Here is a 27,662-nt window from a genome sequence, read left to right as displayed (position 1 = left end):
ATGTGTGGCCCAGAGATGCCAAAAGGTCACCTGAGTTCTCGCCTATCTTTTCCCAGTTAGTTTTTAGTTATCTCATTTCTTTAGGGTTAGTTTACAAACTAAAAACAACATAATATACAGAAACTGCACAATTTTGGAAGAACAGCAGGCTTCTGCCTCAGAGCCTGTTCCCTCTAGAACACCCAAAGAACAAACGTGCCACTCTCTGCCAGGCCAGCCTGAACCTAGACTGTGTCTGGAGTTCCTTCCCATACAAAAATGCTGTCTGTTGGGAAATGCAGGCAGCTGCAGCACGATCATCCAGGCATCCTCCAGGAAGAAGAGCCTGAGAGTGAGCCCCAGCGCTGGAGCCGGAGCCTGAGAGTGAGCCAGCTCAGGAACCAGAGAGCTCTCCCTTGTTATTTCCATTGGCTCCAGAGGCGTTAAGCTTCTCAGCCAGTCCCGTCCTAGACTGCCCACAATGGCCTCCGCCAACTCCTCCTCAGGACCCTCCTTCCTTCTCCCCAGTGACCCGAGTTATCTTTATCAGACCTCTCTATCAATTCTACTCACTCCATATATGCTCTTTGTTACAGGAATGATCTAACCTCTTAAATTAAACTGCTATTGTGAAATATATATAACATAAACGTTACCATTCTAACCATTTTTAAGTGTACAATTCAGTGAAACTAAGTAACACCAGCAATATTGTATGCCTATCACTACTATCAATTTCCAGAACTTGTCATCATCCCAAACGCAAACTCTGCGTCCTCCAACAATAACATCCCAGACACAAACAGGCCCCACTGGGCCCAGTCCCTGGTCACCGCCACACCTCCGTTCCACTATGAGTCTGTGAGTCCGCCTGTCCTAGATACCTCATATAATCCTGCAGCGTCCTTCATGTCCGGCTTATTTCACTTAGTATGTTTTCAAAGTTCATCCATGTCATAGCATGTATCAGAATTTCATGCCTCTTAATGGGCCATATGATGATGCCATATTTAGCTTTTTGAGACACCTCCAAACTGTGTTCCACAGCAGCTGTACCACTTTACATTCTCACCAGCAATAAACAACGGTTTCAATTTCCCTCATCCTCACCAATACTTGTTATTTTCCATTTTCTTTGATAATAGCCACCCTGGAAGGTGTGAAATTAACCCTTCTTTATATAAATTGACTTCTAATTGCAACTTGGCTCATTACGTTGATTCTCCACAGCAAAGAAACGAGATTTCTTCCTCCCAGTTTGTTGGTCCTGTCTCTCATTTTCCTAATATCCTGGAGCCGCAAAGACAGACTCCCCTGAGAAAGCGGGCGGGGGGGAGCGCTAGAGAGGGCAGGGAAGGGGCAACTCCCACATGGACCATCTCATTCCCTCCCGTTCCCATTGCCCTGTGTGTGTCTGCGATTCCACTAGACTGTGAGCTTCTCAAATGCAGGACCCTGTCCCTGCCGCCTGCAGACCCCTGTATTCCGCAGCACAGGGCCGGGCACTGAGAAAGGGCTCAGTGAATGAACAAGTGAATGGGTGTGTGCGCATGTGTATAATCTGTTGGCTGCATCCCAAAGCCAAGTGGCAATTTGGGGATGGACCACGGTGTTATCTCTTCTGCTTCCTGACTCCTTGGTGTGTGCCAAACAACACTGGGAAAAATAGGGTGTCCCAGGAGTAAAGCACCTGGACCACTGAGTCAGAGAAACTTCCAGCTGTGAGAACATCTAGATCCAGCACTTGAGAGCTGAACTTCAGGGCAATGTCTACCATCAGCACCACGCTCTGTCACTTCCGCTCTGGAAGCCAAGCAGCGTGAAGGTAGCCCACGGTGACCGCTTTGGGCCTGGTCACGTGGCTGCCACAGCTAGGAAACCTTCCTCTCAGGAGCTGCAAAGAGAATTATCCCTCCAGGCCGGCAGCAGCCAAGTCTTACAATATGTTCAGACCACTTTCAGTTCCGCTCAGTCTAACAAAGACGGGCTTTGGGCACCTACCAGATGCCAGGTGCTGGGGCCACAGAGACGAGGCCCACCCTGCTTTTGCCTTCTTGGAGCTCACAGAGCGGAGGAGACAGAGAGGGAAGTTCATTTGCAGCGCAGAGTGAAAAGTGCCATGATGGAGGAAACTCCCAGGGGGCCGAGGCAGCCAAGAGAAGTCAGACCCCACTCAGCCTGGGCGCAGGCAGGGAGGGCTGCCTGGAAGAGGTCATCTTGACACAATAATCCCTGTGAGGTAGGCAGAGCAAGCTTTGCTTTCCTCATGTGTAATGGAGCTCGCTGAACAGTGACAGCCCAGGAAATCCCCTCCTCCAGGTGGAGTATAGGCTCAAATCCCGTGGGTAAGGAGGTGAGCGGGGGTTCAAATCTCACTGTTTTCTGGTAGGTCCAGGGCCCAGGTGGGGGGCTGATGTGAGCAGCTTTCCTTGGTGGCCTCCAGACATACACATTATAGGTCACTTATCATCTTCCTCTGTTGTATTTTCCTAGTAGCATAGACATTTCTAAGAGAACCGCCCCCCTCCCGTTTCTCAGATGGGAAAACACTTATAAAAGGGTACTCAATACCAAGACGTTACACAGAGAGTTCCTGTATGACCCCACAATTCCACTTCTAGGTATGTACCCAAGAGAAACGAAAACACGTCCACACAAAAATGTGTATGTGAATGTTCCTAGCAGCATTATCCAAATGTCTATCAGCGATGAATGGCCATATAAAACGTGGTGGGTTGGCCATAAAAAGGAACGAAGCACTGATATACATGCCACAACATAGATGGACCTTGGAAGCATCGTGTTGTGACGGAAGTAGTAACCAGGGATCACATATTGTACGATTCCATGGATAGGCGCTGTCTGGAATAAGAACAGGCAAAGCCACAGATCCACAGAGACAGAGCGGATCAGTAGCTGCCTGGGGCTGGGGGCGGGGTGCAAGGGCAGAGGTGATGGCTGAGGGGTGCAGGCTTTCTTTGTGGAGTGACAAAAACCTTCCAAGGGTGAGGATCGCAGGGTCTTGTGAGTATACGAAGCGCCATTGAACTGTACGTTTTCAGCGAGTGAGTTGGATGGTATGTGAAGTAAATCTCCTTAGAGCTGTGGAATAAAACGGGCACCTAGGGCCAGAAAAGGGCGGGGCACAGCCTGTGTTTGCCACCCACCCCCCTCAGTTCTGTCCTCAGAGTCCACGCCTTCCTGCCACGGTCTCTCTCGGGCTTCCCCTCCTGGTCTAGATTCTCAGTTTGCAAGCTGACAATGGGGGTGAGGGCTCCCCCGCAACTCTGGAGCCTCCTCCCACTTAAAACTTCAGCTTGTGGAATATTGGGTCCCGAGCATTCTGAGGCTGAGACTGCGCTTTCTGAGGTGGAGAGGGTGAACAATGGGGGGCGTGTTTGAGGGGTCTGGTGGGGGGGGTTCCCCCAGATGGGTCATCTCCCCCTGGTGTGAACGCTTAAGGAGCCCTCATGGGAGAGAGGAAGGGAGGAGAGAGGAGCTCCAAGGAAAGAGAGAGGGACTCGGTCACAATGCTGACTTCTTCGTGCGAAGTGAGAGCCTAGGCCCTTGGGATACTGGAGCCGCCACGTGGGGCAAGGGGTCTCCTGGGAGCAGAGGGCTTGTTTGCACTGTGGGAGCGCAAACCTAATTACAGGAAGGACAGCAGGGCAGACAGGGTTGAGAGGAAAGGAGGAGGGAGGGGGATTTCGGTCAGCAGCTGTTAGGAGCCCCTCCCCCCCGTGGCCCTGTAAAACGTGCGAGCCGCCAGAACACCTCGTGTATCCCCGAGGCCTGGCGCCGTCTAGCATGGCCACGTGTCCGTGAAACAATTGTTGATCGCACGGGCCTGAGCTGCTTTTGGGGCAAGATAACGTGGTGAGATAGGCAGTCTTGGGAGTCACGCAAGCCTGGGTCTGCATCCAGGTCCTCCGCAGGCCAGCCGTGGGGCACTGGACGCGACAGTGGGCTACGCCGAGCCTCTGCTTTCTTTAAAACAGGGCCGGACCCGCTGACCTCACAGGGTGGTTAGGAGAATACCGTTTGCAAACGCGACCGGCAAGTCGAAGGTTCCCCCATGGATGCTGGCTGGCCTGCAGTGCTTTCGAGTGGACGAATCCCCAGCGGGAGCTTCAAGGTCACACGCTCCCACTGAGAGGTAGGACTTACCCCTAGAAACAGTGAAAGGAGGTCCCTGGCGCGCCCCTGGAAATGGTGCTGATGTTGCCTCAAGAGAATTCAGAGGCTAAAGAGAGGGCTGAGGTGGTCGGAAGCTTGGGAAAGTTCCGTAGGAGCTTGAAGGATGAGGTGAGGGGGTGTTGGAGAGCCGGGGTGGGAGGCAGGCTCAGAGGCTGGGGGCTGTGGCGTTAGGACTGCAGGGGTCTGTGCAGATGAAGGCAGAATGTTTGTGTAGGCGCTGGCGGTGCAGCAGAGTCCGAAGTTAGGTGGGAGGGGCAGGAGAGAGACACTGAGACAAGCTTTAGAAAGGAATGTGTCCAGGGCAGGGCGGGGGTGCTTTGGCGAACTACATATTGCCATCGGAGACCTTAGAGTCCCCCACAGACAGACGTGCCCAGCCCCTGTTCCTTACCCCCCCCAAAGAACATGGAGTTTTCATCTATAATGCATGCTAGTATATTAAGGGCTCAGAAGTCCTGCAGGACAGGTTTTTTCAACAGCGTAGTCACGGGGGCCTGGCCTCGCTGTTCAACCAGCTGTGGGACAGTAGACATGTCACTGCACCCACTCTGAGCCTCAGCGTTCACGTGTGTCACGGTGAGGACTGACTGGGTGAAATCTCTGAGGCACCGGCATAGGCCCTGCCCCGTGGTAGGTGCCCTTACTGTTAGCCACACCAGAATCTTTTTTTAAATTTGTTTTTTAAAGATTTTATTTATTTATTTTTAGAGAAAAGGGAAGGGAGGGAGGAAGAAAGGGAGAGAAACATCAATGTGTGGTTGCCTCCTGCGTGCCCCCTACTGGGACCTGGCCCGCAACCCAGGCTTGTGCCTTGACTGGGAATCGAACTGGTGACCCTTTGGTTCGAAGGCCAGCACTCAATCCACTGAGCCACACTGGCCAGGGCATTGAGCCAGGTTGTCTGGATTTTGCTGGCTCTAAGTCACTGGCTCAAAGTCACCCGGCTATGGAGTGATACACCAAGGTGGGCATGACAACCCAGTTTCCCAGCCTGAGCTCTGAAATAGTAGCAGAAGTTGTGGAAGTCTTTCTCAGACCTCCTGGGGGTCTTTAAGTCCCCCAGGGTGCTCTGTCAAGCAGTGCTTGGTGGGATACCCTTGGCTCAGGTACTACTCTGGACCCCAGGACTACATCAGAGCCGTGAGTGTTGACCGACAAGCTGGGCTGGCACTGCACCCCAGCCTCTCTCTCCCCGCCTCTCTCCAACAAAGTCCCCAGTTAGGCATGGAATCTCTCTGCCCCTGAGGTGGGGATGATGTCCAGGGAGTGGGGGGTATCCCTCCAGAGTGGATACTCACAGCCAGCCCTTGAGCCGGCACCAAGAGCATTTTCGTTCCAGGTCGTGTTTCCAGATGCTGCAGGGATGGACAGTGGGAAGGAGCCCCCATCAGCCTCCGAAAGGCCAGAGGAGAGGCCTGGACACAGAGAAGCATCAGAAGAGGGGCTTCTGGAGCTCAGGACCCCAGAGCAGAGTCATCTGGTAGACCCAGGGTGAGCTAGGGGCTTCTCAGAGAGCAGATCCGGGAGAGAACCCCCTGTGACCTACCTGGAGCTGGGGGAGAGAGGAGGGAGTACTTCCAGCCCAAGGTGGACCCTCCCAGTCACAGCACCCGAACTTCTTGTTCATCGCACAAATCTCACTACACCATTCTTTGTGTTGGCCTTTGTCTGAGCTCCCGCTGGACCACAGGCTTCTGCTGTGTCTTGTTGAGCCTCAAATTCCTCACGCCTGGGGCCGTGCCTGGAGTATAGTAGATGCTCAATAAATATGTATTCACTGAACTAATAGGAAAATGAACAAAAGAGGCTGAGAGACATGGAAACCTACGTTTACCTGGAATTATTGTTACTAGTTTCTGAATATTTTCTCTATATAGATATAGATGCATATTAAACTTCTCTGTAGTGAGAAATTTAAAAAGAGAAAATCAAGCAAGAGCCAGAGAAAGGCAAGGTAAAGGATTTGGGAAACAGGGATAGTAAAGCCTAATTAGCTTATTGTTTAAGTTTCATTATAACCAGAAACCTCTACACAGTCTCTTCTACATGAAAAGTTGGGGGACACAGTCAAAGCCAGGTTCAAGTTCCCTGACACAGGTACTGCATACTGTGCTGGTGGAGATGAAGCCCATGTCAACACGTCTGCTTTAAACAGCTTGGCATTTGTTCAAACTGACTTAAAACTGTCTTTCCATTCGTCCATTTCTAGAAACGTGCCCTGAGGAAATCACTGGAGATTCAGGCAAAGTTTTATGCAGAAACAATTTCACCGTCACATTATTTTACACCCTAAAAATCAGAACCTGTGTGCCCACGATGCCCACAGCAGAGGAACAGTTTAGTGATTTATGATTATCTATAAAATATGGGGTTTTATGCTGTCATTAAAAAGCATGCTTACGAAAGATTCTTGGCATGGGAATGTTCATGTGATGTTAATATGATGGGAATAATGTTCAATGAAAAAACTGCAAAACTAGATGCAATACAGCTTCAAAACCATGGAAAATTATGCAGTTACTTGAAGATAATTATTAAATAGATCCTCATTGCAAATATGCATGTGTATCCATAGGGAGAAGCCTGGAGGTACTAGTCCAGGGTATAGAAGTGACATCCATCCACACGGATTCACAGATGCAAACCCTAAGCTGTTGACTTCAGCTTTGTGACCCCTGGGCTCAAGTCTCTCAGCCTCTCTGACCTCCAGTTCTCTCTGATGTTTCTTTTTTTTAAAATTTAATTTATTTATTTTTAGAGAGGGAAGGGAGGGAGATAGCGAGAGAGAGAAACATCAATGTGCAGTTGCTGGGGGTCATGGCCTGCAACCCAGGCATGTACCTTGACTGGGAATCGAACCTGCAACACTTTGGTTCGCAGCCTGCGCTCAATCCACTGAGCTATGCCAGCCAGGGCTGATGTTTCTAAAAAATAATAAATAATAAGACTATTAAATCCTAACTCCTCTAAACATTGATATCAAAGTGCTTACGATTTAGGAGATTCATGTCATTCCTTCATTCTCCCAGGCATTAAGTATGCACCTGTGGTGTACCTAGCTCTGTACTGGTGCACTGGTAACTACAGAGACATATGAGAACATAAAACAGCTCCCCAGTCCTGGAGCTGAGGGTCCCCTCGTCTGTTCTCCCAGGAAGAAGCTGTCATCTTGGGTCCCCCAGGAAGAGCCCAAGGAACTGCAAGTAGGCCAGGATCGGACCAAGCCAGAAAATGAGCTGGGGGCGCTGCCTTCCAGGGTCCCTGCAGCACCTGAAAGGCTTCAGCGGCCGGGGTCAGCGAAGGAGCCCGAGGACCTGCAGGGGAGACAGCAGAACCCAGGGACCATGGAGGGCCAGGCCCCCAAGAGGTGCCAGGTAACGTCTGAGACAATTGGGCAGGAAGGCATGGAGTGACGGACCCACAGGGAGGTTAAGGACCCCTGTCCCCATTCTGGCGCATTGTGTCTGCTCCTCTCTGTGCCTGGAGATGGCGCGCATGCACCCTGTGTGGGTTACTGACATAATTCTGGGTGGTCTTGATTGCCCACAGCAAGCCTTTGACCTGTCTCCCGAGTGGCCCTGTGGTACGTCAATGGGTGCTGGAGGCAGGGAGCAGGGAGGCGTGGTAGGGGTGGGGGGTGTCTGCATACAATTAAAATGGGCACATGCTGGGTTTAACAAAGCTCAAACTGGTTTCCTTATGCCAGGATGTCCTAGAGGCTGTGTCTTAGCCCTGTGGGACTGGCAGGAGATGGTTACAGTATGGTGCCTTTTCCAGACTTAACTTGATTTCAAAATACCTTTCTACGTATTTTAAAGATTTTGTGATTTTAAACAGCGTCAGTGAAGTATAATGGACATGCACTTGCACATACTTCAGGTGTACAATTTGATATTCTGGACATATGTATGTATACCCACAAAACCATCAGGAAAAGAACCCTATCCTCACCCCTGAAAGCTTCCCCGTGCTGCTCTGTCATTCCCCGCCCCCACCCCCCCGCCTGCCGTTTCCAGGTAACCACTGACCAGCGTTCTGTCGCTACAGATCCATTTGTATTTCCTAGAGTTTTGCACAAACGGAAGCGTGCAGCGTGCATTCTTGTTGTGTGGCTCCTTTCGCTCAGTGCGCCTGTTTGGAGATTTCTCTGTGTCGCTGTGTGGATCAACACTTTTTGTTGCAGAGTAACATTCCCCTGTATGGATGTATCCCAATGTTTTCATCCCCGCACCTGTGGATGGACATTGGGTCGGCTCCACTTTCAGGCTATTGCCCATACAACTCTCACGTCCACCTGGCTGCGTGCTCGCATTTCTCTTAGGCAAATAAATGCGTAGGAGTGGGATAGATCACGTGGTATGTGCATGTTTATCTTATTAAGAAACTGCCAAACTCCATTCCAAAGCAGTTGTACCATTCTACACCCCCATCGGCAATGCGTGAGAATTCCAGCCGCCCCACACCCTCCTCCCCAAGTTGGTACGGTTCGTCCCTTTAATTCAAAGCATTCTAATAGGGGTATCGTGGGACCTTACTGTGGTCTTCATTTGTATTTCCCTAGTGACTAATGATGATGAGCATCTTTTCGTGTGTTTATAGGCCATTTGTATATCGTCCTTAGAAAAATGTCTATTGAAATACCTTGCCCGTTATTTTATTAATTTTTATTTATTCATTTTCGAAGGATATTTTATTGATTATGCTATTATACTTGTCCTGAGTTTTTCCTCTTTGCTCCCCTCTACCCAGCACCCCCATTCCTTCCGTCAATCCCCCTCCTCTTGTTCATGTCCACATGGCATGCAAGTAAGGTCTTTGGCCACTACCTGTCCTATACTGTCATTCACGTCTCATGGCTATTCTGCCACTGCCTGTTTGTACTCAATCCCCTCACCTCTTTACCCCTTTCTTCTTGTTTTGGTTGGTTGTTTTCTGCTCCTTGTGTTCCCAATCATTGATTAGCTCCTCAGCGGCATCCGCTCTGCAGTTGTTTTCCTTTAAATTGCACTTCATTTCAAGTAGTGAACCCTTCATTTCTGCCTGGGTCTTTTTTTTATGCTGCCGAGGTCCTCACTAGGTTCCTTGAGCATCTTTATGACCGGTGGTTTGAACTCTGCATCTTGACAGGTTGCTTATCTCCATTTCCTTTAGCTTGCTTTCTGGAGTTTTGTTCTGCTCTTTCATCTGGGCCATGTTTCTTTGTCTCCTCATTTTGGCAGCCTCCCTGTGTCTGTTTCTATGTATTAGGTAGAGCTGCTCTGACCCGTGTCTTGGTAGTGTGGCCTCATGTAGTAGGTGTTAGGGGGGTCAGTGATGAGGGCTGTGAAAGAATTCACAAAGAGAAGAAAGTGCAGAGAGTAAAAGTTTTGCTTTCCTACGGGAGGGAGAGGGCTGGTGCGGAGACGTGCACCAGTCGGGAGGGGTTGGGGCTTTGGGCTTCTGTGGGGTGAGGGGCGGTTGTAGAGCAGGATGTTTCCGTTGGGCTGTAACTTGTTTCAGTGTTATCTTTGGCAGGGTCCGAGTCTCAGGTCGCTGTGGCCTGCTAGGTCCTGTTTTGTGAGTTCCAGGAGCCTCCGCGCCTTCAGGGAGCTTCCAGGAATTTTCTAGTCCTGAGGGAAAAGGCCCATAAAACAATTAGGGTCAGTCATGCTTTATGGGGTCCAGCCAGCTCCAGGAAAGAGGGCCTGAGAAAGTGACTTTTGTCCTAGTAGTAGGTGTCCTGTAGGGTTCAGTGGCACAGCCTCCCCTATCACCCAAGCTGGGTATTCGATGTGTACCCATTGTGTGGGCTGAGTACACCCTGCAGTTGCTGCTGAGCCTTGGTTGCTGTTGGCAGGTCAATGGGAGGGATTTACCCAGGCCAGTCAGCTGCAAGGATTGGCTGTGACCACTGACCACCAACCTCTGCCCTCCATGGAGGATCAGCTGGGCAGGCGCAGGGTGATGGTTCTCCTATGCGGTCTTTAGCTGTCCACCGGGTGCACTGGCCCCGGGGTTTCCCAGGTGGTGCAGGCCAAGATCAGCTCCACCTGTGTTTTGCCCGAGGCACCTTTTTTGAACCTTAAGGCATTCTGAGATGGCTGCTACTCGTGCTGGGCTTGGAGATTCCCAGGTGAAGCCAAGCTGTGAATCTAATCTGGCTGCTGCCAGGGCTCACTGAAGACAGCTGCTGCTTGTTTGATAGGATTTAGGAGCCAAGACCAGACATTCTGTTTGGAAAAGCAGCTTGGGTGGGCATATAAATTGAGTGGGGCAGAGCTTCTGGGGGATCTCTGAGGCAGGTCAAACAGTGGTAGCCAGGTTGCTGGAGTCTCAGATATGGCACCAGCTCGTCAGCTCTCTGGGGGGAGGGTTTAGCAAACGCTCACCCTGATGCCAGACACCCCAGTTTCTCCCTGTACACCACTGGTGCCTTTCAAGCTGCTACTCTGGTGCTAGAGCTCAGAGGGAGTGAGTCTGCGTAGGTGAGTCCATGCGTGCGTTCCTGAACAGGAACTGCATGGGGCTCCAGAAATTTCTTCTGCCAACTCCATTCCTGCTGGCTTTTGCAGCCAGAAGTTGTGGGGCTTATTTTCCTGGTACTGGAAACCCTGGGCTAGGGGTCCTGGTGTGGGTCTGGGACTCCTTGCTCTCGAGCTATCCCTCCCAAACTTTTATCCATGTGGGTGTGGGACCAGCCCGTTCCATGTCTGCACCCCTGTCACCGGTCTGGGTGGATGTGGTTTTTTTAATCCTGTAGTTGTCAGACTTCTACTCAACTTGATTTCATAGTTGTCAGACTTCCATTCAGCTCAATTTCTGACATTCCCGAGTGATGGTGGTTCTGTATTTTAGTTGTAATTTTGACATGGTCATGCAAAGAGGCGAGCCATGTCTGCCTACGCGGCCATCTTGACTGGAAGTCCTCTCTGCTGAATTTTCACCCCTGTCCAAAACCAGTTGACCACATTAGTGTGAGCCTCTTTCTGGACTCTCTATTTTGTTCCATTCATGTATTTACCTATCCTTATTCCAACCCCACACTGCCTTTTTAAAAATATCTATAAAAGGCATTTATTTGAGCAAGAAGAAGCAGCCCGGGAGGCACAGATTGAGGTAGCAGCCTAAATTGTGTTTTCAACACCATGCTGTCTTCATTACAATAGCTTTCCAGTAAGTCTTGAAGTCAGTTGGTGTAAAAATCTCCTTTTTAGGGTGTTCCATGAAGGATGCTTATCCTTTGAGACATCCCTTAGGGAACCCCATTTCCAGAGGGTCGCCTCACTTGCTCTAGGCTCTCATTCTCCCTCTGCAGAGAAGCAGGGATCATGACTTGGGGTCGGCCGTGCATGCCTTCTTGGGGCCTCACCTTCCTGCTCCCTCAAAGTGGGGCATCTGACTTGTACTGCCTTCTGGGTGTGCTGGGAGGGCTCCATCAGGGGCTGCTTGCAGTGTCAGGGCAGACTCGGCCTGTGATAACTGGTCTCCAGATGAGTGTGGAAGTTCACCTGGGAGCCAGCACGGGGCTCCCCATTTTTGGTGTCCTTGTCCTCAGCAGCAGCTGGAGTGTCAGCCCGCCCCAGGTCACCAGGCAGTAGATGGGTCAGATACAGTGTGGCCAACAGAGCCTTCTTGCACCTTGGACAGCTGTGGACAGCAACTGGAAGACAAGCCCCCCAAGCAGGCAGGCACCCCACACATTAGGCCACAGGGGCCCCTGCCAGAGCCTGGCCCACAAGGAGACAAAGACAGTTCCCAGGAATCGATGCCCCTCACGGCCTCAGCCACTCCAGAGGAGAAGACTGACAACTCCTTCCTGCCATCCATGCCGGGACCCGACACACCCAAAGACTGGTAAGCCATCCTCGGGTGCCACCCCCTCCCCCACTCCCTGACCCCAGCTGGAGCGCTCTTCTGCTAGGTTACAGACGAAGTGAATTCTTGTCCTGGCTGCTTCTGACCTGATGTAGGACCTTGGGCAAGTCAAGTCTCTCTGGGTCTGAATGGCCCCATCCATACAAGAGCTCTAACACCAGAATTCTTGGTTCTGTAGGCATGTCCCCATGTGGGGATGTGAAGGAGTGAGAAACCCCTCTGAGAGTCAAAGGCCAGGACCCCGAGGCTGGGGTGGGTGGGCCTGAGCGTCCAGGGGACTGAAAGGAGGTGGGTGCAAGGGGCAAGGGGCAAGCCCTGAGCCGAGCCCCTCCCCCACGGAGGGTTTCTCCCTTGTTTAGGGTCAAGGCTGTAGAGCCCACGCCAATGCTGGGGCCTGCTCCTCCACCAGTAAGTAGAGCCAGCGTGGGGATGGGGACGAGTGAGGGGATCCAGAGGAGGAGGGGGGCAGAGGCAGGAATGGGGCAGTATTTGGAGTCAAACTGGGGAAGGGGTGTATTCCTGTGTTTTTGTGTGAGTGTGCACATGTCTGTGCATGCATGTTCATGTATGTTAGCATATATGCATGCGTGTGTGCGTGTGTGCGTGCCTTTTGGGTAGGGGTCAACAATACTCTTTTTTTTTTTTTAAGATTTTTATTTATTTATTTTTAGAGAGGGAAGGAAGGGAGAAAGAGAGAGAGAGAAACATCAATGTGTGGTTGCTGGGGGTCATGGCCTGCAACCCAGGCATGTACCCTGACTGGGAATCGAACCTGCGACACTTTGGTTTGCAGCCCGCACTCAATCCACTGAGCTATGCCAGCCAGGGCTAACAATACTCTTACACTTTCGAGACCTTGGGTTCATCCCAGGTCGTATCATGGCTTTTTCCACATCAGCATAGATTTCTTTCCACACATTTGCTCTGGATCACAGGACACAACCCAAAGCTTCCCTGAACATCTGGGAGGCACCCAACCCCCTTCCAGCGCGTGCCCCACCAACCTCCACCAGCTCTGCCGCCTCCTAGTACTTCGACTTGACAGGGCAGCCTGTGACCGCAAAGTCATCATCTGCCCCTGCCTCTTTCTGCTGTATTCACTGGCCACCGCCAACCCTGGCTAAACCCAGCCACCCGCTCACCCTCCGTCCACGTGTGAGCAGTTCAACGTGCTTGGAGAAAAATCCTGTCTTGTTGATGGATTTCACTCTCAAGCAATAACCACTCGTGTCAGGAGCTCCTGGCAATCCTGTGCTGTTCCCTGGCCATGCCACTCCCCCCCTGGGTTCCAGGATGTCATTTCACAACACCACTCTCCAATGCCATACCTCTGGGCTGATGATCTGGCCTCATGTGCCATCGAAAAGCGAGAAGCATCAGATGAGAAGAACCACCGCATCTCCCCACCCCCAGCTCCACCACCCCTGCCTTCACCTGGTTACAACAGAGGCCATGAAGATGGGTCCCTGCCCCCATCAACTGCTAGTCCCCCCCACTTATTCGTGAGACCCCAGCCTCTAACCCCTCTCTCCCTTGTGGTCAGTCTCTCCATCTCTACAGGATCAGTCCCAACAGCATCCAAACATGGGTTTAGTATCTACAACATTAGACACCAAATACAAACACCTCCCTTGGCCCACACCCCATCCCCCCGAGTCACTGACTGTAAGTACGAGTTGTATGGGTGGATAGAAGACGAGTCTGAAGGTCGCAGGGAGCCACTGCAGGCCCAGGAGTAGCAGGGCACTGGCAGAAGAGCTACCCAGAGGTCAGTTCAGCAGCTGGTGCAAAACATGTGATGCCAGGTGGGAGGGGCTCAGGGAGGGAAGGGGGAGGAGCCAGATGTGCAAGTGTTGAAAGCAACGAGGAAAGATGTGGAGGCCTTGGCATCATCCTTCCCTGGAGCTGAGCGACTGCAAGGAGCCAAGCTCAGTGCGGGGTCCTGGAATAATCGGGGAGGCTCTGAGACGGACCCCTACCCTCCTGGGGCTCAGAATCTGGATCTGAGTCGGGGCCACAGGCCCTGGACTTTGGCCAGGTGATGGCAGACTGGGCTCACGGCTGCCACCTGGGGTCCCTGCCTGGGACCTCCCCCACCACCGCGGAGTAGGAGTTTCCAGAACTGCTTGTGATACTGGTTTGAAGCCTGACAGAAGCTGAGCATTTGCCCTCAATTCAGGAAAACAGTCAAAGGGGACTAGCGGCGGGGAAGCAGAGTCTCCCTCTGGGCTGCAGAATTCTCAGCTCGTCTGCGCTACGTGCTCTGTTCATGTGAGCTGGCTCCTCACAGGTCACCAAGAAAAAGGACATAATCGGGGTCGTTGGTTAACACAAATGTATTGAAGACAGTGCACCAGTCCTGACATCGGGGACTTAATGCTGAATGGAGCTTACGATCTAGTTGGGGGAGACGGCTAACAGGTGAACCGATACCTAGTTTCTCTGTGGACGGCAGTGGCGCCAGTCAGGCTGGACGAGGGGAAGGTCTTAGAGGGAGACGATAGATCCTCTGACGGATTGCTCCGCAGTCCAGAAGGTAATATTTGAGTTAAGTCTCAAATGACAGAAGGGTCCAAGCTGTGCACGAATCTTGGAGAACATTTGGGCAGAACCAGCAGCGGTGGCAAGGCCCTGATGGACACGAGCTTGTCACGACCAAGTCCAGCAAGAAGGCTGGAGTGGGGCAATGAAGCCCGGGTAGGAGAGGACGGGAGAGGAGGTTAGAGGCATGGCCGGGGACAGGCCACCCAGGGCCTTGAAGTCCAGGGTGAGGGTGTGGAGTGAATTCTAACTCTACACTAAGCCGTTGAAGAGTTTTAGGCAAGGGAATGAGATGAAGTGATGTAATCTGGAAACTGATGTAGCAGTGGGGTGGATAATGAACTTGGGTGGGGGCCCACTGGACGGGAGATGGTGGTATGACCTGACCAGGGGGCAGCAGCAGGGATGGGGGGTGTGGCAGCAGGACTCACCGGTGGGCTGTGCGGTGGGAGAGGAAGAGGAAGAGAAAGAGGAATCACAAAGGCCTCTGGGTCTGGGCCCCCGAGCAGCAGGCCGTGTCCTCAACCGAGGCGGTGGCGCTGGGGAAGGAGCAGCGGGAGGAACCTAAAGTTCTGCTTCAGTCCTGTTCTAGACTCTGGGAGAAATGCCAGGGAGAACACCTGGAGTCAGGGCTGGAGGTGCACATGTCAGAACAACCTCTAGGAGATAACCTCTAGGAGAGAGTGAGCTTAGCGCAGGAAGGAGCCCGAGGCCAAATCCCCGGCGCGCTGCCCGCCACCCACAGCACTCAGAAATGGAAGAACGAGGAAGAGCAGATGAGGGCGGGGAGGAGCGGCCAGCGAGAGTGAAAGTCTAGAGGAGAAAGCACCTGCAGAAGGACAGGCGGTCATCTGTGGCCACCGTTGCTGAGGGGTGCACGCTGAGGAGGGCAGAGACCTGAGCGTGGCCCTGTGAGAACAGCTCTGGGGAGTGGTGGGCGGAAGCTGACTGGAGATGGAGGACAGCCGGGGCCTTCAAGAAATTTTGCTCTAAAGAAAACAGAGAACCAGGATAGTAGCTGGAGGGGTTTGTAGCATCAGAAGACTGTTTTGCCTTCATTTTATTTTATTTATTTTATTTTATTTTATTTTATTTTTAAATTTATTTTATTTTATTTATTTTATTTATTTTTATTTTTTTATTTTAATTTTAATTTTAATTTTATTAAAGATTTTATTTATTTTTAGAGGGAAAGGGAGGGAGAGAGTTAAAGAAACATCAGTGTGTAGCTGCCTCTCATGTGGCCCCCACTGGGGACCTGGCCTGCAACCCAGGCACGTGGCCTGACTGGGAATTGAACTGGCAACCCCTTGGTTCGCAGCCCATGCTTAATCGACTGAGCTACACCAGCCAGGGCAGAGTATTTTATCTTTTAAAGAAGGAAGATAACATGGATGCTTGCATGCTCGTGGGAGCAGTCTGGTGGGGAAGCAGAGCTGATGCTGGAGGAAGAAAGGGGGTGTATGTGTGAGACTCAGAGCAGCATCTCTGAGAGAAAAGGCCAGGCTAGAGCCTGCAGGGCGTGGCCTGACGACCACGGCCATCCCTGTGATGGGAGGGTGCAGCGGGCGGGTGGATTGCTGAACCAGTGAGTGGGGATTTACTGAGTGCCCACCATATGCGGGGTGCTGGGTAGACAAGGATGAAAGAAGCGGATGAGGTCCAGGCCCTCAGGAAGCTTACCCCTCTGGCCAGACAACCGCAGGCCGTGTTGATTGCAGCGAGGGGAATGAATGAGTGGTGGGACCACAGCTCAGAGAGCCGGGAGGCGGCAGAGCCCAGGTCAAGTGCAAGGGAGCCCCTGGTGGGGTGCCTGTGAGATTTGGGGGCATCCTCCAGGGCCCCAGAGAGGAAGGGGCAGTGTGAGGATGCCCCGGACAGTGGGGGCACAGAGAAACTTTGTGGGACAGTTGGGCCGCTGGAGGCCTCCCCAATTCTCTCCCTCTGTTCTGTCCCCAGGAGGCGAGGGACATTGGTGAGAGGAAGGAGCTGGACTGCGCCCAGACGCAGCCTCAGGAGCCCACGGCGACCACGGGTGTGCAGAACCAGGGGAGCAGCAGCTGGCAGAGCTTCATGAGGTGCTTGCTGGAGGTGGAGGAGGAGGAGGCCACGCAGCGAAGGGCCCCCAAGGCTCGAGCCCTGCCAAGCCGGAAGTCTCCCAGGACCCTGACCCCGGTGTCCACCTCAGCCTCAAGCCTGCCTCTGACGCTGCCTCAGACCCCGGCCTCGGCCCCCACGGCACCCCTTTCCTGGGCTCGGCCACCAGCCCCCGGGCCGGCCCCTGCCCCCGTGGGAGCCCCGGCCCCAGCCTCTGCACCTGGCACGGTCCTGCCGGCGCCCGCCCCAGAGGCGGGCTGGAGAAAGGCAGCACTCCTGCACCAGGGCGGCGAGAGGAGCCTGAGCCACGCCAAGGCACGGTAGGAGCCGCCCCAACAGGGGTGCCCAGGGCCAGAGCCTCTGACCCCCAGACTCTCATCCCTGCCACTGCTCCTGTTTCCTTTTGTGTGTCCCACTCTCCATTTCTCCTCGCTTCTGTGTCCTCTCCACCAGTGCCGTGTCCCCATATCTAGGTCTCCGGACCCCTTTTCTCTTCCTATCGCCCCTCGAGTCTCACATCTGGTCTCCCTCGCCTCTTTTCTTGCCCCTCCCCTGGGTCACTCAGCCCCTCCTGACCTCTCAAAGCCTCCCCCTGGGTCCTGCCCATGACCTCCTCTGCCCCGGCTTCCCTCCCCCTCGCCCTCCTGTTGCTTTGGGGGGCGGCCGTAGGCAGGGGCTGGCAGCCGGACGCGGCCCCCCAGCCCGGCCCTGTCCTCTGCAGGCAGGAGCTGGAGGAGGGCAGCCCGCTGCAGCTGCCTCAGAACTGGGAGGAGCTGGTGGAGGAGCACCTCACCCTGAAGCAGGAGGAAGGTGGGCGCGGGCCTGGCCGGGGCAGGCTCTCACAGGGGCAGGGGCAACCCTCAGTGCTTCGGGGTTCTTAGACCTGGGGTGAGGGTAGGTTCAGATCATACTGCTGCCCTGTGCCCCTACCCAGCCCTGCGAGTGGACCCAGGGGGTTATCTGGCTAGGGGGCAGTGCAGGGTAGGAGAGTGGGGGGCAAGGCCTCGAGCAGGGTCCTCTGGTTTGGGGCCCAGTATGCTTCCCGGCTCCACGGCCACCACACTGAGCGATCAAAGCAAGCCTGCCAGAGTTTCGGAGGTGTCTGGCCTCTCCCCACCCGGGCCCACTCTACTGGTCCTCTTTAGAAGCAGCCTGGGTGAGAGGCAGGGCCCACGGCCCACCCCATCCTACCCACACCTGAAAATGTACACGTTCCGAACACCCACCCTGGGCGAGGTGCTGTGCGTTTTGCTCTCCACCATCCCTGGGGCTGGGCCCTGGAACGCTCTCCGCCTGCCTGATCGCTGCTGCCCGTGGGCTCCAGAGGTCGCCTGATTGGCCCTCTGAGCACACTGCCAGCCTGGCCACACCTGGCCCTGGCCCTGGCCCTGGAAGAGCGGGTGTGCATCCTCCTCCGCCCTTCACTCCTCCCCAGAATCTGGGACCCTCTTGGCCACTGTGGCCCTTTCTGCTGCCTGTTCTGAGCGCACGCTCTGGCTCCTTATGACCCCACCCTTGACTTTTGCAGGCTTACAGGGTCTGTTACAGGCCAGGCACTGAGTTCATACAGCCGCTCCTGGAGGGTGCACGGCTATGTCCATCTTCCAGATGAGAAAGTCGAGGCTCAGAGAAGGGCAGGGCCTCACCCATGGCAACTGGACTAGTTTACTTGGGCCGCCCTAACAGAGTGCCGCAAACTGGGTGGCTTAAGATTCATTTCCTCTCAGTTCTGGAGGCTGGAAGCCTACGGTCAAGGCGTTGGCAGGTGTGGTTCCTCCTGTGGCCTCTCTCCTCGGTTCGCAGATGGCCGCCTTCCCCCGTGTCCCCACGTGGTCTGCCCTGTGCGTGAGCACATTCCTGGTGTCTCTGTGCACCCAAATGTCCTCTTCTTACAAGGACACCAATTAGATCGGATTAAGCGCCACCCTCGTGGCCTCACTTTAACTTAATCACCTCTGAAGACCCCCCTCTTCAAACATAGTCACATTCTAAGGTCCCGGGGGTTAAGGCTTCAACATAGGAATTTCGGGGGGACACGGTTCAGCCCATGACCGCAGTCCTGAGCCGGTCTTCTCACCAGGTCTGCGGATGCTAACCCGCACCTTGCTGTGGGCTGAGAAACCAGGCACTACACATGCCGTGACCAGGACGAGGCTTTTGTACCAGCCGGCCCTACGGCTGGTACAAAAAGTACAAAAAGAACAAAGTACACAGTACTTTGTTACTTTCTCGGCACCCTCCGGGTCCTCTGCCCTGTCTGGTCCAGGCAACGGAAGCTACCCTAGGAGCCCTGTTCGTGCAGACAAGGGACTACAGAACACCGAAGTCAAGGGTGCAGATTGAGAGTCAGAAAAACCTGTCTTGTGGGCGACTTAACCTCTTTGAGCCTCAGTTTCCCCAGCTTTACAAAAGAAACAAGCACCCCGCTCTCACAAGGCTGTTTGTGAGAGTTGAATGGGAAGGTGGCAATAAAGAGCTTAGCGCAGGGCCAGGCGCAGAGAGGGCGCCCCTGGTGCAGCCTGGAGGTTGCTCAGTAGCTTGGCTTTTGCCACGCCGGCTGGGCCCTTGGTCTGACTTTGAATAGAGCGTGGAGTAAGGCAGTGGGACCACACCCCTCCACTTTCACTCTTCTGTTCCTTTGTCCCTCCACCCAGCCGTGTGCCAGTAGAGGACACTGGGCAAGAGGGTGGCTGGAGGGGATGAGACGAACGGTAGAAACGAGAAATGTCCCCACGTCCTGTAACCCCACTGCCCGCCCCAGCCTTCCACAGCTACTTCGAGATCTTCAGTGGCCACGGCGAGGTGGACGCACGCAGCCTGGAGAGCGTCCTGCTCCTCGTGGGCATCTCCCTGACGCCGGCCCAGGTGGAGGAGGCCCTGATGAGCGCCGACGTGGACGGTGAGCGGGGCGGGGCCGCGGCGGTCAGGTTGCATGGGGCTCTGAGTGTAAGGGGCCCCGCCCTTGGTTGAATGCCCTGCTGTGGGGGAGTAGAAATTCTTTCTAAAAGATTTTACTTTCTTATTTTTAGAGAGAAGGGAAGGCAGGGGGAAAAGAAACATCGATCAGGTGCCTCTCACACACCCCCAACCTGGGACCTCACCCACAACCCAGATATGTGCCCCGACCAGGAATCGAACCGGTGACCAATGCCCAACCCACTAAGCTACACCAGTCAGGGATAGGGATTTTTGATAATGTTGTCTGCATTTTCCTTTTGCACTGGACCCTACAAATTATGCAGCTTGCCCTGGCCCTAAAAGTTAATACCTTCTGAGCCCCCACTCCGTGCCAGGGTCTGGGGACTCCAGATGGCCAAGACTGACCTGCTGGCCCCAAGATGCACGTGATCTCTGAGACCCCTTCCTTCCAGCCCTCCGGGTGTGCTTCACTGGACATTCCCCTGTGACTTGGTCACTAATTTTACCAACCGTGTGACCTTGGGCAAGTCACTGAAGTTCACCAAGCCTCAGTTTCCCCACCTGTACAACAGAGCTGGTGACAGTATTCACTGCACTGTGCTGCTGAAAACATTTGATGAGATAACCCAGGCAAAGCATTTTTGAGCCAAACACCTGGTGCGCGGAATGCATCCAGAAGACATTAGCTGCTAGTATCGTTCAGCCGCTAGATAGTAAATGCCCCCTGTGCGCACAGCCCGGAGGTGGGTGCTGAGAGTAAAGAGACACATGAGACCTACACAGCCTGCTCTTGAGGTGCTCACACAGACACTGATGCAGAAGAAAGAGTCCCCAAAGGAAGCAGCACTTAAGGTGGCGTGGAGCCAGGGGTCAGGGAGGAAGGCTTCCTAGGAGAGGGGATGCCTGAGTCAAATCGTGAGAGGTTAAGCAGCAGTTAGGCAAGGAGACGAGAGAGAAAAGGGGGCATTCCTGGTGGAAGCAATGACCTAGATTCGGGGAAGAGGGCACAGGGCGTGGGGAGCAGCGGGCCTGTGGAGGGCCTGGGACCCTGATCGCTGCTCCCCGCTGCTCCCTGCACGAGTGGGAGTCTTCACACACAAGCCAAGCGTTGACCCCAGCTCTGCCGCTACAAGACCCTAGCAAGAAGCTTCTTTTCTCTAGGCTTCAGGCCTCAGCTTCAGGCCTCATCTGTGACGTGGGGATAAGAGTACTGATGCCCCCTAGACGCTGGTTTGGAGGGTTAGAGGTGATTCATTCATCAGGCAGTTCAGAGAACAGTGGCTAAGACCTGCCTGCCTTAGGCCCGGAGGACACAGCGCAGAACAAAACGGGCCCAGTTCCCGCCACCTCCCCAGAACCTCCACGAAATTCCAGAGCTGCTGAGTGTGCGGGTGAAGTTCAGGGGTTGTATGAGAGTGTCTGATGGGGGAGCAACCTGGGCCGCTCTGACTTCCCCGAGGAAGGGGTGGTCCAGGGGAAGGAGTTGGAGGGAGCTGGAGGGTGACAGCAAATGCTAGGAAGAGGAAGCGGCACGGTGCAGAGGGTCTGAACAGGGAAGAACGTGGTCCCTGGTGGGCGAGCAGGAAGTGCTGGAGGAACTCGGCACCAGGTGAGGCTGGAGACAGGTGACAGGCAGGTCTAGCAGGGCCCTGCAGGCCCAGGCGGGAGCCTTATGTATGCGCATGTATTCTCACGCGGTCACGAGCACACAGTACTAATAACAACAGTTACTATTGAGTGAGCACGTACTAGATGCATGGCCGTGTTCTAAGTACTGTGCCTCATTTTCTCTCTCGTGAGGTAGCTATGATGTTCGTCCTCCCCCTATAGATGGGAAAACTAAGGCTTAGTGGCAGTAAGAGGCGTACCAAGGTCACACGAAGAGTAAGTGGTGGGCCTGGGCTGTGAACCCAGACTGCTGCCTCGAAGGACTCACGTTCTGGGAGCTTCTAACCCAGGGAAGGTTCATTTTTGCCTTCTACTTTCCTGCGTGCGCCATGCTTGCTGCATTGCATACGAGCTACTTTTATCATCAAACCCCACGAGTAAACATTAACAATCATGCCTGGGTTGCAATGCCTGAACCCGCTCGGGAAGGCCCCTGGCCACCCCGTGTTCTTCTGGCCTCCACAGGAGATGGTCACGTGGGCTTCAAAGACTTCTTGGCCGTAATGACGGACACCAAGCGCTTCTTCTGCTCCGTGGGTGAGCAGGGATGAACCCAGGGCCGTCCGAGCCGGGGGAGGGACCGGGTGGAGGCGGGTGGGGAGCACCCGGGGCTCGCAAATGGTGATGGCAGCCACCATCCCATGTCCCCAGAACAGAACGCCTCGACGGACGTGGCTCCCCCGAATCCCCACACTCTGCTCTTCGAGATCCTGTCCCTGCTGGTGGAGATGCTGGCCTTACCCGAGGCAGCCTTAGAGGAGATCACCAAGTGAGTGGGGCTGGCTGTCGGAGGGGGCGGGGTGGGACACACAAACGGCACTTTTGACAGTGAGTGGCCAGTGAAAGAAACCCAAACAAGACTGACTTAAGTGCCCTGGCTGGGTGGCTCCGTTGGTTGGAGTGTCCTCCCTACACCTAAAGTTTGCAAGTTCGATCCCCGGTCAGGGCACATGCCTAGGTTGCGGGTTTGAACCCTGGATGGGGCACATCTTTCTCTCTGTCTCTCTCACATTGATATTCCCCCCCGCCCACTAAAGTCTATAAGCGTATCCTCAAGTGTGCATTTAAAAAAAAAAAAGAATGTTTTTTTCTCCTGGCACAGGGTGGGCACCTCTCATGTGGGAATGTTTTGTCTAGCTTTCGGAAAAAGGAACATCAGGGTGTCCTTTTTGCATCTGCTGTTTTTCAAGTGCCTTTCACTCAAAATAACCAATACACCAAAGTAGCCTATTTTGGGGTGGCCTGTCCTGAACTCCTTTGTCCCCCCACTCCCCCGCCCGAAAACTTCCCTAGAAGTTTCACATATTAAAAGCTTAGCTGGTGGCTGTGGAGAGAAATTTGAGCCGAGGGCTCTGTAAGAGGGGGAGGAAAACATAGATTGGAACGAGCGGAAAAGGGCACATCTGAGCACGCCGTCCCGTATTTCACCGGGCCAGCCTCTCATTAGTCCTGGGGGCGGGCCGGTCCAGACTCGTGGCTCCCTTGCAGAGGTGCTGGAGCAGGTGCGCGGAGGGGCCCCGCCACGGGAGTGAGGCCTGCATGTGGTGTGAGCAATCAAGCATTTCATGAGGGCCATTTCTTCGAGACAAAAGCGAAACAAGTTAAAGATGAGTACAGACTGTAAGCTCAGTTTCTGAGTCCGGAGGACAGTGGGTCAAGAAGACGACGCTTACACCTGGGGCTGAAAGCATCTTCAGATGGTGGGGTGAGGACAGGCGGTGGCCCTCTGATCAATTTCCCGGCTTGCAGTTTAAATGTCTTTGGTGGCGGCACTGAGTGACCGGATGGATGTTCCAGTGAACTTGAGGAATGGCCCATATGGTTGCAGGCACGGAGGTTGTGTATGCATGGTCCGTCATGATTTTGTGGGGGGAAATTTGTATTACTCCTTCAGCTTTAGTTTTCAGGGCAGGCTAGATTTTAGAGACGCCAGGTCTGGAGGGTGGGAGAAAAACTGGAAATGCTACTTACCGACAAAATGCACGAAATGGCAGAAGTCCGTTTATAAAGGGGACAAAGAACTCAGTGAACTTGGCACCGTTCAACAACCCACAAAGGTGCGTTCGAGTTTTTATTGAAACACAGACTATTTTTCTCTACAATCACCCCCATTTTTATCAAAGCTAATCAGAGACTAATTTGTTTGTAAAAATAAGTCTAGTCTCATTAAACTTGGCTTGACGGTGTAAGCGTAGCAAAAAGTGATTGATCCTACAGGCTCTTTCAACAGCATTGTCCCGTACACCAGAAAGTTGAGGCTTTGAGTCTGGGACACTCCTAGGTCACAGGTTCAGTCCCCGGTCATGGTACCCATAGGGCCCTGCAACCAAATGACGTTTCCCTCTCACATTGACGTTTCTCTCTCACATTGATGTTTCTCTCTCTCTCTCTCCCTCCCTCCCTCCCTCCCTCCCTCTCCCTCCCTTTCTCTCTCTCTAAAACCAATAAACATATCCTCAGGTGAGGATTTTTTTTTAAAGGCAGGAGTAATTCAACAACAGGCACAGGACTGCCAGCCCTTGAAATTTCTGTCGTTGAAGCCATTAGTGATCCCATGGAGACTGGTTGTCCTACGTGGCGGTCACACTGCCTGTGGGATCTCCCTGTATCTTCCTTCACCTCTGTCTCTCTCTCCCGAGTTAGACCCGAGCTCGGTACGTGTATCTTCCTTTTCTTTTTTGGTTTATGCCCTCGTTCTGGAAGAACACGTGATCTGTAGTAGCTTCTTGAGAAAGGATGTGTGGGAGGTGGAATGTTTAAGTCTGCAAAAAGTGTTTATTCTACCCCAAACATATTAAATAGGTTGGCTGGGCATAGACTTCTCAGTGTCTTAGTGAAGGCATCACCCCAATATTCAAGCAAGATAGTTTATTCCTCTCCTGGATCGACAGCCTGGAGGAAGCAGGCAGGAGACAAGGTCCCCCCAAGCACCCAGTTCCTTTCCAGCTCACCGTTCCCTAGGTCAACCCTAAGCTAAGTTACCAGCCACGCACCTGAAGTCAAGCCCACAGGGCGGGGGAAGAGAGGAGGTGAAAAGCACAATTCCCTTTAAAACTGCGAGTGTGAGAGTTGTGCTCACACGGCTCATGTCCTCCTGGCCCCTGTGCAGTGGAGTTATTTTTTTTTTAAGATTTTATTGATTTATTTTTAGGGAGAAGGGAGGGAGAGAGGGAGAGAGAAACATCAATGTGTGGTTGCCGCTAACGTGCCCCCTACTCGGGACCTGGCCCACAACCCAGGCATGTGTCCTGACTGGGAATTGAACCGGCAACCCTTTGGTTCGCAGTCTGGCACTCAGTCCACTGAGCCACACCAGCCAGGGCTATTTTCTCGTCCATTTTTCATGCAGTGCACTACCTCTTCAGATTCCAGTTTTACATGGGGGTTTGGATCCAATCTCCATGTGAAGGCCATAGTATTCATTTTCTAGTTTGTGTGTGAAGCCCATTAAACCCCAAAGTTCCAGGCCCCAGGGATAGACAGAGGCCCTTGCAGAACCATCAGCTAAAGCCCTAATGGTTTCCCAACACCGCTGCCTACAAAGCCCTGGGCTGGCCGGCCCTGCCATCCTGCTGCCCGCATGTCCCCACTCCCCCCCCCCCCCACGCCTCCTGGCGATTCCTAGAGGGCGCCGAGCTCTCACATAACCTCCCGCCTTTTCACCTGCCGCTCCCTCCAGGTCTCCATTTGGCTTGCTCCCCCCTCCCATTCTGCTCCAATGCCACCACCCCCAAGATCCAAAATGGCCCCTCGTCACTCCCCCTACCCAGCTCTGACTTTCCCCGAAAGCATCCGTCACTACTGCCGTGGTGCCGTGTTTTACTTATTTGTTCACGGTCTGGCTCGGTAGTTGATTTAGAAAGTAACTCCCGGGAACAGGAGTGGGGAAGGGGCGTGAACAGCAGAGGAGGAGGCGCCAATACGAGGAGGTGCTAGTGGGTCAACCACTCCCACTTGGGACTGGGAGTGGAACTTGGGAGACTATGACGGGCTCAGCACTCCATCAGGGGGAGAGAGAGAAGCCTGTATACTTCGGCCGCTGGCTCCTTTGCCCAAAGGTGGCCCCCCACAAGGTGTTTCATTCCCCTGCACCTCCGGGTGGCACGTGGGTCAGAGCCGCTCGGGGACAGGAAACAAGGGGCTCCGGCCGGAGACAAGACCATGGCAGGTGGTGACTGAGCAAAGCTGGGGGGAGCCCTTGCACGCGTGGCTAGAGTGAGAGGTGGGGCCGAGGGACTGTAATGAGAGACCCTAAATGAGTACGTGCCCTGCACCGCTCTTCCCCAAGTACTTAGACGGGTGGCCGGCACGCAGTCAACACTCCACAACATTTGTGGAATGAATGAATGAATGAATGAATGGTGTGCAGTCTCGTGGAGAAAAGGCAGGTGGCGGTGTGTTGGAATAAAATGAGCTGTGGGTTACAAATGCGGTAAGTACAGGCTACTGGGGCCCCGCCCTGGGAGTCAAGCTGCTCTGCAGAAGGAGCCAGAACTTTCTGGAGGGGACAGCCCTCACGCCGAAATCAGGAAGACCAGCAGGAGTTAACTGCACAGCTGACTTATACGGCACTTGCACATCTAAGTACAATAAAAATATCGGTGACAGAAATAAAAGGTAACGTTCACCAAGCTCTTTCCTTGGGCCACACAATGCTGAGTGCTTGATAGACCTTGTTTTTGTTCTTTATTTTATTTATTTATTTTGAGAGAGAGGAGAGGGAGAGAAACACCGACCTGTTGCCTCTTACATGCCCCCCGTGGGGGATCTGGCCGGCAACCCAGGCATGCGCCGAGTGGGAATTGAACCGGCGAACTTTTGGTTTGCAGGACGACAACTGGCCTTGTTCTTTAACCCTGTAATGTGTGGACTGTTTGATCCATTTCATCCAGGGGACCCCTAAAGCTCAGACAGGTCAAGTGACGTGCAGTGACAGGGATGAGAGAACCATTCTCCCTCCACCCCACCCCCCCATTCACAGAGGGAGGACTGTGACGGAGGCTCAAAGCGGAGCCGTGACTGGCCCATGTCACAGGAGGTTAATGGCTGCGCTGGGACTGAAACCCAGGCCTCCCAACTCCTGAGTCTGCTCCTGCTCCAGAGCTGACCAGACAGAACCGAGGGGAGAGGGACGGAGGGGGAGGGGGACTGAAACTCGGCCAGGCTCAGCTGGGCGGCACTGCCTCCCCAGCTATTACCAGAAGAAGCTGAAGGAAGGCACGGGTAAGACCCACGAGATGGAATCAGCCATAGGCCGGCTGCGGTCCCGGAAGAAGCTTCCCTACAACCCGCAGCTGGCAGACACCTTGGAAGTCCCAGAACGGAGGGTCCTCAGGATCCTGAGTCGCCTGAAGCAGCAGAACTATGGTGAGGGCCCTGGACAAGGTGGGGACTCTGCTGTCCTGTGTATTGGCCCCTCCCCGTGGGCCCCCACACGGCCAAACCGAGAGCTGAGAGACATGGTTTCCCCCCTAGGGCTGGCTGTGTGCACCCGTCCATGGTCTGATCATCACTACCCCACCTCCAGGCCCCCGGCAAAGGCCCTCAGCAGATTCTTCCCGGTGCCTTAGTCCTGACCACGGGTTGGTCCCAGGGACCAGGAGCCACCAGAGTCGCTCTCTGAGTTAGGTCCTTCGCAGATGGGCTAGAATTGAATCCCCACAATTCCATATTTACCGTTTTACAAAAAATCAACTGGGTAAATCAAAGCAACCTGCCCAAGCTTCCACAGGTTAAAAAAGGGAGTTTAGACCCAGCTCTAACTCTAAAACCTGTGCTCTTTTCATTGGGCGAGGCAACCTCCCCGTAACAGTCGTTAACAGCCGTTACTATTTATTAGACTCCCGCTGCGGGCCGAGTGATGAGCTAGGAGCCTTCCAGAGTCTGGAGTGTGCCCACCAGCTCTGCCAGGACCCACCACAAAAGACATCTTTCTAAGTGGTTATTAGCCCTTACCCTGTGCTCAGCATTTAGCTGACTGAGCGCTTTGCATGAACTCTCCCTTTAATCCTCATCATCCACTGGGAGGTGGGCATCACTCTCTCCAACTTGTGCAGACGCTGGGAGAGCTGATGTGCCCAAACCCACTCAGCTCGTTACGTGGCAAAGCTGGGGTTTCACCAGGATCTGCCTGCCTCCCAAGGCTGGGTGTATTTTCAAGCATTCCCCTCTCCTGCCTTCTCCTCCGTCAACAGCTGCCAACCTGCAGAGCCCCTACGCCCAGGTGCCCTGCGTCCCACTCTGCCCGAGGCTGGACAAGATGGTTGGCAGGAAGCAGGGCAGCCACTACGTGCTGGACCAGTGCAACCCCATCGGCCTGGGCTCCGACATCCATAGCCTCCTAATCCAGCCAGGATCTCGAGGAAGCAGGTAGGTGCCTGGAGACTAGAGGGCCCCAGCCTGGGCCC

At 53.8% G+C, this 27,662-nt stretch overlaps 1 protein-coding gene across 1 annotated transcript; it reads left to right on the top strand.

The window, feature by feature from the left end:
• Nucleotides 1-258: 258 nt before the first annotated feature.
• On the top strand, nucleotides 259-27,662 carry SPATA21 (spermatogenesis associated 21). Its single transcript, XM_045858759.1, has 10 exons — nucleotides 259-363; nucleotides 5,516-5,667; nucleotides 7,331-7,550; nucleotides 16,531-16,988; nucleotides 17,390-17,478; nucleotides 19,430-19,567; nucleotides 21,721-21,792; nucleotides 21,907-22,024; nucleotides 26,447-26,622; nucleotides 27,450-27,662. Exons 1-10 carry the CDS (start codon nucleotides 259-261, stop codon nucleotides 27,626-27,628), a joined length of 1,707 nt encoding a protein of 568 aa, XP_045714715.1. The 3' UTR covers nucleotides 27,629-27,662.

The sequence above is a fragment of the Phyllostomus hastatus genome, unplaced genomic scaffold, assembly GCF_019186645.2.
Source record: "Phyllostomus hastatus isolate PE091 unplaced genomic scaffold, TTU_PhHast_1.1 phas_scaffold_182, whole genome shotgun sequence".
In the NCBI taxonomy this organism is placed as follows: domain Eukaryota; kingdom Metazoa; phylum Chordata; class Mammalia; order Chiroptera; family Phyllostomidae; genus Phyllostomus; species Phyllostomus hastatus.
Note: the sequence above shows the minus strand (reverse complement) of the source record. Positions and strands in the feature narration are given on the sequence as shown.